This window comes from Theobroma umbraticum, unplaced genomic scaffold (genome assembly GCF_002168275.2).
Source record: "Theobroma umbraticum cultivar Fairchild unplaced genomic scaffold, ASM216827v3 scaffold_204.0, whole genome shotgun sequence".
NCBI classification, from domain to species: Eukaryota; Viridiplantae; Streptophyta; class Magnoliopsida; order Malvales; family Malvaceae; genus Theobroma; species Theobroma umbraticum.
This window is the reverse complement of record NW_018397267.1, coordinates 2,530,698-2,544,039: the sequence shown is the minus strand read 5'-3', so window position 1 is coordinate 2,544,039 and position 13,342 is coordinate 2,530,698. Positions and strand designations below refer to the sequence as shown.

General features: G+C 35.2%; 3 protein-coding genes and 1 pseudogene across 3 annotated transcripts; 1 reads left to right on the top strand and 3 right to left on the bottom strand.

Moving 5' to 3' along the window:
* Nucleotides 1-1,652: 1,652 nt before the first annotated feature.
* On the bottom strand, nt 1,653-4,937 carry LOC110424765 (OPA3-like protein). Its single transcript, XM_089784825.1, has 4 exons — nt 4,378-4,937; nt 3,353-3,487; nt 2,589-2,675; nt 1,653-2,021 (listed from the first exon to the last, which is right to left on the bottom strand). The coding sequence occupies exons 1-4, from the start codon at nt 4,504-4,506 to the stop codon at nt 1,977-1,979; spliced, it is 396 nt and encodes a 131-aa protein (XP_089640951.1). The 5' UTR covers nt 4,507-4,937; the 3' UTR covers nt 1,653-1,976.
* Nucleotides 4,938-5,349: 412 nt separating this feature from the next.
* SYP61 (syntaxin of plants 61) lies at nt 5,350-7,749 on the bottom strand. Its single transcript, XM_089784824.1, has 8 exons — nt 7,524-7,749; nt 7,364-7,443; nt 7,104-7,217; nt 6,835-6,948; nt 6,440-6,621; nt 6,218-6,308; nt 5,946-6,011; nt 5,350-5,771 (listed from the first exon to the last, which is right to left on the bottom strand). Exons 2-8 carry the CDS (start codon nt 7,415-7,417, stop codon nt 5,661-5,663), a joined length of 732 nt encoding a protein of 243 aa, XP_089640950.1. The 5' UTR covers nt 7,418-7,443; nt 7,524-7,749; the 3' UTR covers nt 5,350-5,660.
* A 1,936-nt stretch (nt 7,750-9,685) lies between these two features.
* On the top strand, nt 9,686-11,506 carry LOC110424402 (putative O-methyltransferase 3). The gene is made up of 2 exons (XM_021438956.2): nt 9,686-10,542; nt 10,990-11,506. The coding sequence occupies exons 1-2, from the start codon at nt 9,787-9,789 to the stop codon at nt 11,290-11,292; spliced, it is 1,059 nt and encodes a 352-aa protein (XP_021294631.1). The 5' UTR covers nt 9,686-9,786; the 3' UTR covers nt 11,293-11,506.
* A 1,769-nt stretch (nt 11,507-13,275) lies between these two features.
* LOC110424345 (trans-resveratrol di-O-methyltransferase pseudogene) overlaps nt 13,276-13,342 on the bottom strand; it is a 687-nt pseudogene continuing 620 nt past the window's right edge.

Genomic DNA, 13,342 nt, shown 5'->3' with positions numbered 1-13,342 from the left:
TGGCTTACAAGATAAGGACGTGAGGGCAAGGAAGGTGGGGATTCCAATAGACAAATTAGACCCGAAACAAAGACAAGGAAGCTGACTCTACCACTTGGTCCTTTTGATGATAGTCGGTCTCGGTCCGTATTCCTCATTTAATGATAATCACTCCTATTGTTTTGATTTTTAACTCCATGCTACTACTTTATTTCCCATCTTTTTCCCCCATTCATTTGTATATATACACTCCTTAATCGTTAAGGTAAAAAAGAGAAAGAGAATTTGCAATTGACTCATGAATTGAATGAGTTATAATCCCCTATTGGTATTGGATTTTGCTCAAATCATTCATGAAATTCACTTTTAAAAGAAACGACTAGCCACATAAGAAAATACCCTTTCTTATTTTCTTTTTATCTCACACACAAAAGAAACGAAAGAATGAATGATCAGTTTTTGTGGGGGTGAGAAAGCGAAAGATAAGTCGGGCAAGAAAGGCATAAAGGGAACTCCCACCACCACCCACCAGATTCCTGTAATCTGTTGCTGGTTGATGCCCTCTTTCCTTTGAGATGAGACTTTAAGGATAGCAGTGTTTTAAGAAGAGAATGATCACTGTTGAAGATAAGCAGCATCATTCTCCCCAACCCAAGGCTTTAGCCACTTGAAATGCATCAAATTTTTGATCCTAAACTATGGTTTAGACTAATTCTAATTAAGCCATCTGGCGTCAATCAGTTATATAATCATCTAAACAAATATTTTTTTGCTTATTCCAACATTAAGGTGTCAGATATTCTGTATTTGCTTTGGTTACAGGATAATGGAAAAAGATACAAGCACACTATTGTCTAAACTAGTCACTTATATTTAAGGAATGAGCTGATACATGGAGACTTATCTTAATCCATATGGGTCCTAGATGTTATAGGCCTTTTAATTGAGGAAAAAGATTGAAATGAAGCTGTCAGTTTAATAGAAAGGTTAGCTTCTTTTCCGCCCCAAAGAAATAGGATGACAAAGTTTCTACCTCACCAGATTATGTAGAAAAGGAACACTGCAGAAACCATCAAAGTTTCAAATCCCAAGACATTGGCCTCCTCAAAATTCCAAAGCAGATTAACTGCTTTCATTTGCCTGAATTCTAAAAGTACCCACTGCTTATCGGCAAAGTTTTGAAGCATAGATGGACCCATACCAAACTTTCCAACCTCGGCACATGCATGGTTACATGCATGTACTCTTTGTGTGGGTGTGAGAGAGTTCTATAAAGAGCAAAGATGTTCTAAAGATAGGTTGACACTCACAGCTGGCAAAGCTACTTCGGAACAAAGTGGTGGCAAAGCTATAAACATTTCAACTCATAAAGGTAAATTTTAAAATGTTTGTATTTCTTTAACACTATAGAGCACCATACCAACCAACTTCCCTTGAGCATAAACTCATTAAGGCAACACAATGTCTATCTTTGGTTTTATTTTTCAGTAATATAAACAAAAAAAATTCGTATGTTCTACTGGACCTGGTGAAACCAGAATCTGTCCAAAAAGATGGCCCCAGTGTTGAAAAGAATGAAAAAGAAGAATGATTCCCTAGTTGAGAGGCTGACCAGGGAATTCTTTAATAGAACAGAATTGGAATTAAAAAATTATACTTAACTTATTTGTTAAGCTCCTGTCTGAATCAAGCTGGTTTTGCCAAATTTTCCGCCTCTGTATTAGCATGTTTAAATTTGAAAATACCACTAAGCCCCTGTCGCTTAGCAAGTTGTTCTAGTTCTTCAAGCTTATTCCTAAGAAGTTCCACTTCTTTGGCTAAGTCCTCATCTTTTTTTTATTGCCTGAAATAAAAGCGAAGAATTGTGCTTGTGAATTAGGAGACATTAGAAATCGATAATTCCCTGAGGAGCAGGAGATGCAAGGCAGACCGGATTAATCCTTACTTTGCCATCACCACAAAAAGCAATCACAACATTTGGAAATTGGAATTTCATGTCAAGTGAAAACACATTTCCATGCAGCCGATAAAGGAAGCGCCACCTAGTGAATGAAACTAGCTTTTCAATGTAAATGCAATGAAGGAGGACTGGTTTAGGAAAAAGTAAAGGGAAAATGAGAATTGGTTTTGCTGCAAGAACTAAATAAACTATTAAGTCTAAAGAATTCCTGCCCATGATGACCAAAATATCCTCATTTTGTCCAGTCAAATTTCATTCACATTTATCTAGCAGGAGGACTATCTCTGCACTTCTCCAGAAAAAGACTTGTAAATCTATCAGGTCATACACAAAGCATATACAAAGACAAAGTAAAGATAGCAAGAAAACCTATAACTTTAGGCAGCTCTCTCCCTAGCACAATTTCATACGATAGAGCCAGAAAAGTAGCTACAGGCTCCTGATTTTTACTTTCACCAAAACAATGACAGCTACCATTCAAACATAGCAAGATTCATAATGGTTAAAAAAAAATCACTCAATCACTCTGCTTCTTTCATAAATAAATCTTCATGCACAAATAAGTCATTGAAGTAAGCTCCAAGTTAGTTCCATAAGAGTTCAAGCATCAGAATCAACAACAAAACAAAGGAGATTGTTCAATGAATACCTGCATTTCTCGCCTGCGTACTTCCTCCTTTTTGGCTTCTGATCTAGAACTTCTTTGAACCTCCAAGATCAAGAGAGCTCCTGCAACCTACATACAGACTTAGACATGTACAAAATCAGAAACCTTCATGTATAGTGTATATGTCATGGAGAGCATGTTTGGTAAGTTTGGCATTTCATGCAAGTACATAGATAGATGTCACCAGTTCTTACACGCATTGAGTGCAAGAGTAATGAAGTTAGCTATCACCTCAAACCTACCAAAATGGGCAGAAATGAATAATGATAACCAAGATTCGCTAGTTGCTAAACCTCATGCTAGCATACATATTCTACTCTAGGGAACCAGTGATATATCTAGAATCTAGGTAGATTTCCAATTCTCTAACGATGCTTATAATTTAAGAGCAATGTGACTCATGAGATTGATTGTTGCATTCCAAAAGGCAGCTCCTAAGAAGAAGTGAGATGTCTACCAGGCTGAGCATATGACTAGTTCAAGGTATTGGTTGGCAGTATTATTTGCAGAAAACCTTTTGTTCAGGTAGATACACAGAAGTATCAACGTACATGCAAACATAAATATGTACCAGTTTAAACAATTTTAGCCCTGTTTACAGCTTGATTGTTCTTCCCTGAAAGAAGAGTACAAAATGCTTTTTTAATGCATCATCAATCTAGTAATCTATAACAAGCAAAATCGAAAGTATTTTTTAAGACTTCTAGAAACAGTAACAAAAAGAATAGCTAGGGAACAAATAATACCGTGAAGACAAACAGTTCCCCGATAAGATCTACAGCAGCCTGAACAGCTTTCTCCTCATCCAAGGGGCGTATCTCAACATCAGTTGCATGACTATAAATGCTTCTTTGCATTCTTGTCGAAATTCGATGATTTGCCTGGTTCCATTAATTGGCATTAGGATTACACTATTGGAATCCATTAATTTACAGTGGAAACTATACACTACTACCATACTATGATCTTGATCAACAAGTTGTGACATATTAGCTCAAAGAAGAAACATAACTTCATAGTACAAGTTAAAAACAAGTAGAACATTGAAGGAAAAAATAGTGCATTGAAAGAGTATCAGAAAATGAACAAAGGAGCATGAGACAGATTAAATCATCTGAATCAAACCTTTCAACATAGTAGAAATGCATATTTGAGCACTGTTGGCAGCAAGAAGTTAGAAATGCAACACTACAGATAGTGATTCAATTTGCTTAAAAAAGTATCGTAACATATCATTGATTCTGGTCTTTAACCAAATGAACCATTGATGTAGATGACACCTCTGGCTAAATGTTAAAAATCAAGTTTTCAATTGGACAGAGAAACTTAAAAAAAGATACATTAAGACCAAGAATGGTACTCATACTTATCATCCCCCTTCTTTAGGCAGGTTAATTGCAATTCCTTCTCTTTATATTTGCGCAAACCAGAATGTTCAAGATCTTAGGCTGCAAAAATCTGTCGATTTTTTGAATAAGCAGACTTTGCATGAATGTTATGCTATTACTTCTAGTGCAAAAATGAATGTATAAGTTGTATCGTCATGTATTCTAAGATTTCACTTTCACATTCCACACTCCAGAAATCTATCTCAACGTTGTACCACGTTAGGCAGAGCAAACAAGAAAGCCTGGTACTAAAATGTTGTCGGAAATTAGAAAAAGCCAGCCCCTTTTTAGCAAAACAAATTAAGGGGTTGAAATAAAAATGGAAACTTTAGCCTTCCATATCAATTTGTGAAGAAAATGGCAAAGAGTATGTAATATTGTACCTGAGCAATGTTGACGATGAACTGGCGGAACCTGGGGTGGTACCCAGCCTGTCGCTTGAGCCTATTAGCGACCGGTTTACTCAGAGTTTTTAACGCCAAAGTTCCTAGTTTTAACAGTGGCAGTACCATGGTTCCGATCCTATTTTCTTTTTTCCTTTTTGTTTTTCGATTCTCTACGAGCTAATAATCAGATAAAGGGAGGGAAAAACTTATAAGCAAGAATGAGAAAAAGGGTGATGGCCGCTGGGTTTGACTCCGTCAGGGTTAAGTTTCTTGATGAGGAAGACAATTAAACTTTTTTCTTCTGTTTCATTTGATCGCTGTGGAAGAAAGAAGGTCAAAGGGAGGGGAAGCCATTACTGAAATGGATTGTCCATTTTTAAAAATAAAAAATAAATAAAAAATTTGGCCTTTCCCACCGAGCTGGACGGGTCTAACAGCTGAAAAGAACAGCTCCAAAGGCGTGACCTTTCGAGGTGATCGGCTGCCGCTGTTGGGCTATTCTGATTTCCTATTCCTGCAGCGGATTGGGCGTTTGAACCCTCAGCCAGGTCTCTCTTTGTCATTGGTTAACGTATGTATTGTCAAGCATTAGATTCTAGTAAGATAATGTGAAGGTATTAGTTTATTTTGAGGTCATCTATGATTCCAATATGATAATACTCGATCATGAGTGACGATCTCTTTTGCAATAGTAAGACTTACAATACTCAAAATCCTGAATGAATTATTCCCTGTAGCTTCTGGTACTTCGGAGACTCATGGCAAATGCAACCACATCAATTCAACAAGTAAACTTTCTCAAATATTGCAAAACCATGCATCAATTATACCATTACGCATGAGAAACGTGAAGGGTAGTTCTTTAATGAAAACACCAACGAAGTTACAGCCGATTCCACAGAGGGCAACAATTTGAATAACAAAATATTGCACCCTAACGAATTGTGGGCTCATTGTGCACAGATGCTAGCAAAAGAACTCGATGCATACCATGTATTGCAAGCCTTTAGTATCTAAACAACAACAATTACAGAAGAAACAGCACATTGCAAAGAAGTACACAGTAAGAATAATATACGGCTATCTTGCGTAGTAGTGCTAATCAAGTTCGACAATTTTTGGAAACCCAGAGAAGAGAATTTTTTTTTTCTTTTGTTCAGCATTTTCAGATCATCTTTTATTCAACACTAGAGATCACACCAACCAATTCCTCTGTATTCCAAATATTTAGATCCCTCCTCTAGTGTATGAACATCATAAAACTAGGCCTACTCTCCATTCTAGGTGAAGAACACCAGAATGAATAGAATAATGAACAAAACTAGCAAAAATAATATCATCATAATCTGTCCCTTAGCACTGGCCTTCTTCATAACCATAGCCACTTTTTTCTGCAAGGAAAAATGAGGAAATTTTCATCAAACAAATAATTCAAGACAAGTTATATAATTAATAGGCAGCAAATTCGGCTCAAGTTGGCATATAAGCAGAAAAGCCCAAATATTTAATTTTCATATTATGGTTGGGATTGTTATATAACTGCAAAACAACATTGAGAGAATCACCTGAACAAAATCCAGCCGGTTTGTTGTGCTGTCCATTTCAGTACCCAACTCATCTATTATCTTCTCCTGAAGCACCAAAAGATTCAGATATTAGCATATCAAATAGTCAACATTGATCCTAAACTGAAATTGAATGGAACATATTGACTACATTAGCAATTCATTCATGAATACGTACAAATAGAAATATGTGTGATTTAAGCTTCACAATCAGGTCAACCAGAGAGATTATAATAGGTGCATTACAGGGAAGACCACCAGTAAGTACTCACCTGTGCAAGAAGTTCTTCATGTATGGTAAGCCCAACACCTCCTATTCTCTCAACACTAGCACTGAGCTCATCCAACTCCTCATCTTGCTGCCTACAATCGCCAATTGATAAATAATCAAACGCTAGTAAAATTGGACAAAAAAGCATGTTGATGAAACATAAGCATGGAAGAGTAATAATAGAAACAGGAAGGAGAAGTCAAAGAAAAGTAGAAAACTGTACTTGATAAGAAGCATTTGTCTATCTGATTCTGATGCTATAAAGTCATCATTATCTTCTGCACTATACTGGTTGGATCTATCTGGCTGATGAGAATTTGGCAGTCTCATTAATTCTCGGCGCATAGCACTTGCAGTATTACCATTCTCTTTTCCAGCTACTACAGCTTTCTTTATATTGCCCACCTGGTCAATTACAATAATCCTTAAAGGGGATACCTAACTGAAAAAAGAATAAGACTAAGATCCACCATGTGTTATGCTATCCAAATTTTGCATAGATCAGAAATTCCATCATTTTAATAACAGGACAATGCCTGCAGTGTCCCATATAGCCAATTAGCATTACCGAGTATATCTACACTCCTTAGTAAAATGTAACAGCCAAAAAGATGATACCTGAGTACGGGCAGTGCTGGTCCATCTTCTCCGCTTTTCAAGTTCCACTTCATCAATGCCGTACCAAGAAGGATCTCTAGCTGCCACAGAAATTGTTTTGTCCAATTCATCTACCTTCCTATCAAGAAAGGAGCCTTTTCAGCAGTTGCAAATTGGATTAAAATTGTTCAATTAACACAAAATGATAATGCAAAACGCATCATCCCAACATAGAATTGTCCATTTCAAGGATCGAATCCAGGTAAAGAAGGAAAACTTAATTTGAGTACCTGCCATTCAACGCTCTCACAATTAGCAAGCAGCTCTTTTGTGAGATGTACTTGCTCTCCAGTGTCCGGAGGAATCCTTTCCCATTGGTGAAAACTTAATTGCAATTTATCGATCTAAACCAACAAACAAAACACCCAAAACGTCATCTAGTTGAAAATCCCAAAAACAAAGAAGACAAATATGACAACTACCAAGGAGATCAAGCAATCATTGTTTCCCTAACAGGTTTGCAAAAAGAAAAAGAAAAGACCCAGCTTACAGAATCTTGAATCTCTTCTTTGACGATGTAAAATGGATCTTGAGCTTTAGACATCTTATAAGTAATGGAGGTAACTTATCCTGTAAACATTCAAAGAGCAGTTTTTCAGCCATAATTCAGGTAAGAGAAAAAAAGCATACAATTTTACATGGTTTCTTACCTTTGTCACCGATCTGACAGAAACCCAGTAAGGAAGATCGGTGTTTCAACCGTTTGGAAGGGCGTTATAACGACGAAAGAGGTAGAATTGAAGGGACAACCAAAAAAAAAAATGGCAGATTTCAGTTCCCTGTAATCCCTAAAACAGAGGAGAGGAAAGGATTCATGGTTTTGGACTCTGAGCTTTTGTCGGCTTTTCCTCTTGGGGCTGTCTGGTTTAACAATTCCGGGCCATCTTCTCTTTTGGGTCTTTTGAGGCTTTCGGCCTATTGTCTTGTAGAGGTCATTTGCTTTTGTTGGTTTTCTAATTTTTGCCTCGTTTCCTTTGGGCCCAAATGACAAAAAATGGTTTACCACTACAGTTTCGGCTTCAAACTTGAAAAGTGTAACGAGACAACGATAAATATTGAATGGCTGTAAAGAGTTCTGAGGCAACGAGATTGATATATGCATATACCAAAAGTGAAGGAGACTAGATATCCCCTTTTCCATACATACAGCTCACGTTTGCAGAACGGGGTCCATGAATTAAAAGCTGTGAGCGATAAGAATTGAGTGATTCATAGCAAAGAGCCAAAGAGTGTTGATATCCCCAGTCTAATTGTTCCAACCGATTCTATCCTTGCAGAATCTGCAATGTGGACCTAGAAGAGTGAGAAAAGGAGGAGATTTTGACTACTAGATTTCCTAATATGCTGTGCTACTAATTGGACTGTGGTGAACTGCATTATCCACTATAAATTTTCCAAAAAGAGTTTGTGCTAATTTCCTTTGCTTTTTTATAGCTCCATTCCTGTAGCAAGAGATAAAATACTGAATGTCTATGCTGATCCATCTCAAAAAAATGGAAGTACACCTAATAAAGGAGTGTGTAGGAGTTTAATCTATTTCAAACAAGTGGGTAGCGGCGTCCCTGATGAACCGCTTTTCCCCTTTCTATCTGTTTCTTTCATTAGGCTCTCGCCTTATAAAAATTATTTAAGAGTATTTAAAAAAATAATTTTTAAAAATAAGATATTTTTTAAAAAAAAATCTCTTTTATAATTTTAACTATTTTTAATTTGGATAAAATTATCCTTAATGAAATTACACGTCTTACACACCATGAAACATGTTACACGCCATGATTAGGTAGTGTCACATCATGTATAAAAACATGTGACATGTTATGGTTAAGTTGTTATACGTCATGCACAAAAATATATTACACTGTACAAAAACATGTGACACGCTATAGTTAGGTTGGTGCACGTCATGTACAAAAACATGTTACACGTTATGATTAGATTGTTACATGCCATGTTAAAAAAAATACTGTTGTTACACGCTATGTACAAAAACATGTTACACGATATAGTTAAAAAATGTTGTTACACGTAATGTTAAAAAAAAAAAATACTGTTATTACACGTCATATTGAAAAAATATTGTTGTTACACGCCATATTCAAAAACATTTTGTTACACTTTAATGCCTAAACTGTCATTGATATTTACAAACTAAAATTTCAAATTCTTTCAACTATTTTAATTTCTTTGACAATTTGACACTGATTATAGTATTTCTAACCTATTTTTATAAATCAAAACATAAATTTTTTTTATCTAAAACCCTTGTTTTGATTAAAAATAGAAAAAAAAAATTTCATTGAAAACCTAAGTTTATAAATTTTAAAATTTTGAGTTTATTGGTGTTTATATCTCAAATTAATCCAATTAAAAGTTATTTTAAACTTCTGTGATCATTTCTACTATTTAGTTTTATCAAAAATATCTAAAAATCAAATTCTCCAAATAACCATCTACTCAAACATATTAAAACCATCGTTTGGTGTCTTCAAAGTACTGAAAAGAAAAATATGAAAATACGAGAGAGAAAAATTGAGAGCATAGTATATGAAGACCGAAGAAAAAAATCGATAAAATTAGAGAGAATAAGATATTGATAAAAGAAAATCGAAAATATAAATGCAGAAAAATTATGATAAATAGTTTAATTTATTTAAAATAATTTTAAAAATAGTTTTATTAAGTTATAATTAAATTTATTTTAATAATTATTTATAAAATAATTTTATCAATGAAGGATATTCTTCACTAACTTCTTCAATCATTTAAGTTGTTTAATCTCGTGGCTTGGCTTCTTGCTCTCCTCTTTGTCTTTTTCAACTAGTTGTGGAAGACGGAATACTTTTGCATCATATGACCCACAAAACAGGGCTTGATCTTACTGAGAAGCAAACTGAATTTTTTCTTTTTTGAGTCATGGATAAGGAAGCGAGTGAATCTTTCCGAGCTCAAGCTCATTTATATAAACATATATTCAACTACATAGATTCAATGTCACTCAAGTGTGCTGTTCAGCTTGGAATACCAGATATAATCCACAACCATGGCAGACCTATCACTCTTTCCGAATTGGTCTCGGCTCTTCACATTGATCCAGCCAAAGATAGTTGCATTTACCGGCTCATGCGCTTGCTGGTGCACTCTGGCTTCTTTGCCACAACAAAAGTTGATGCAGATCAAGAAGAGGAAGCATATGTTCTCACACCTTTTTCCAAGATACTTCTCAAAGACAAGATCAATTGCTTATCACCCTTCGTTGTGGCAGTGCTTGGTCCTGCTATGATGACTCCATGGCAATTCTTAGGAGACTGGATACAAGGAACCAAGCAGAGGCCATTTGAGAGTGCCAATGGGAAAGCATTTTGGGACTATATGGACCAGGACCCAGAATTCAAGAACCATTTCCATGATGCAATGGAAAGTGACTCTCAAATGATGAATTTGGTCGTTAAGGACTGCAAGCCAGCTTTTGAGGGCCTGAGTTCATTGATTGATGCAGGCGGTGGAACCGGAACAGTAGCTAGGGTTATATCGGAAGCATATCCCCAGTTGAAATGCACAGTGTTTGACCTCCCTCACGTTGTGGCTGACTTGCCAGCTAGCGGGAACTTGAATTTCATTAGTGGTGATCTGCTTCAGTATATCCCTCCTGCAGATGCCATTCTATTGAAGGTAGGTAACTTGATCAATACGTTTATGTCTCAATAATTCTAGCTCTTTATGCTTCTTATGCGGTCCTACTTTTAGCTCATAATTTATTCTCATAGCATAAAACTTTTGACTGAAAGTTATCTAGATCCTGCATATATACCATTCATATTATTTGCAAATGCTCGTTCAAACTAGATTGTGTCAATCCACGGATTTCTATGCTTTGTGGCTGTCCAATTTACCTCTTACATCAATCATTTCCCATAAGTTTCAATGCATTACCAATGATTGTTAAGAAACTTCCATCAACTGTCCCTGTAACATGGACAGGGGAGTGCAAGTCGCAGCTTATTCATGACACCATGGTTGTGGTTAGAGGACTAGTAACAATTGATGTTGAACGAGTGCATATCGACTTCAAATTATGTTTTCCTTATTCACATGTTGAAAATAAGTGAGTTTTTGCAGCTTGTTTTGCATGCTTTCGGAGACGAGGATTGCATAAAGATACTGAAGAGATGCAGAGAAGCCATCCCAACACAGGGTGCAAAGGGAAAGGTGATAATCATAGACATTGTGATAAATGTGAAGGAAGATGAACACGAATTAACTGAAGCAAAGCTGTTCTTCGACATGTTGATGATGGTTATGGTGACCGGAAGAGAGAGAACTGAACAAGATTGGCAGAAATTATTCATGGCAGCTGGTTTCACTGACTACAAAATAAGTCCCTTATTCGGTTTGAGGTCCCTCATTGAGGTCTATCCTTAGTAGCAGAAAGATCAAATAAGACATTTATCATCTTACGCTTTAAAATAACTGCAGAATATATCATGTGTTAAAGCTTGATACAATATGGCTCTTGAACAAACCATGTGTTTTGACTTTAAACTAAAGATTGTTAACTGCTGATATCATAAAATCTAAATTTAAGTTTTGGCAATAAATAAACTGAGTTTGAGACCCAAGAACTGGTTCAAAGGCTATGAAGCTAAGTGGGCATTAAGATAACATTATGGCTCTGCATCTAGATACTACTGTCAGGTTGGTATGGCAGATTCTACTTTGTCTGGTAGGTTAGATAAGAGTCTGTGAGGCTGAGTGAGACATAGACTAAGAAAAATGGAAAACAGAGAGAGATTACAGGTGATTGAGAGGGAGAGGGGAGGGAGTATAGTATTGATTGATAGTATGTTGGTTGGAGAGACATTAGAAGATAGAATATGTTAAGGTAAATTTATATCAATGGATGTATCTAACTTATACTAGATTAGAGATTATATATTATAAATGATATATTTTCGTAAATGCATCTTATAAAACGCTGGCTAGACACATATTAATTATTAATTTTCAAACTCTACAAATAACAGTTAGAGTTGATTAACATGTGTTCATTAAGATGGCATTTATGAAAATAATAAATTAATTAGTCACTAAATAAATATTATATATATGTGTATATATAATAATGATCTAAACAGACATGTCAATTTTTGGTAGAGATAAAAGCATGGTGAAGTCCATAAGACATTAATGGTTGTTCTTGACTTTTAGTGATTGTGGAAAAAATAAAATTTAAAGTCAAAAGATTTGGCCAGAAAAAAAAATCAACGTTGTGAAATGAAATTTTATTTTTAAGTATAACTATCCTATCATAAGATATAGTATAAAATTTTTTACAATTAATTTTAAATAACATATATTCATTTAAAATTAAAAAAATTGAAAAATTATTATAATTATTAATAAAATTGAGAAATATATGGTATAAAATTGACAAGACAATTATTTTTTAATTTAAATTTTCAACTTGTTTTTTAATAATATATTTTTTTTAAAAAAAGACATATTTCTTGTTATATTTTATTAAGTAAAAGTAAAAGAATATATATATATATATATATGATATTTTCAATATAGATATTATTTTTGTAATAAAAAGGTTAAAATACTCACTCTCGGACCTAAAGCCATAAAAAATAGTCTGAAGTTCTAGAAGGCTTGTAGAAACCTAAAGCCTTAAAAATTGGTGATTGACTATTTGTACTTTGAATATTCAGCCCATTGCCAGGGCCTATAGGAAATATAGATTTTCCAAAGACATGCTACATCTTTATTCCGCTTAGGTTGGCAACGAAGACAGGCTACAGCTTTAATCCACAAAGTTTAACAATTCAATATCCATGATAAACTTGATAAATCTATGGATACATATAACTGTCCATCCAACATTGTTTCCTAATAAAGAGTTTTTTCCTAGTAACTTCTTCATTTCCAAGTTTCTCTTGACTTGTCTTTACGTCTACTTCCAAATCGGCAACTGATGATAGAATTTCTATTTTCGTTATCATTGATGAATTTGGAACAAAATGTAGCATGTCTTTGGAAATTCTATATTTCCAACAGCATGTGCCATCAATAAATTCTGCACCACGCCAGTGGCAAAGCAATGCTGATTCCTTGCAAAAAAGTGATTTGTAGAGTTATGGATCAGGGAGCAATTGAGTCTAGTTTCCAAGCTCAAGCTCATTTATACAAACATATGTTCAATTACATTGGTTCAATGTCACTCAAGTGTGCTGTTCAGTTAGGGATTCCAGATATAATCCATAACCATGGAGAATCCATCACTCTTTCTGAATTGGTCTCAGCACTTCAGATCCATCCCGCCAAAACTAATTGTGTATACCGCCTCATGCGCATGCTGGTGCACTCAGGTTTCTTTGGTACAACCAAAGTTCACGAACATGATCAAGAAGAGGAAGCATATGTTCTGACACCTTCTTCAAAGCTGCTTCTCACAGATAAGATCAACTGC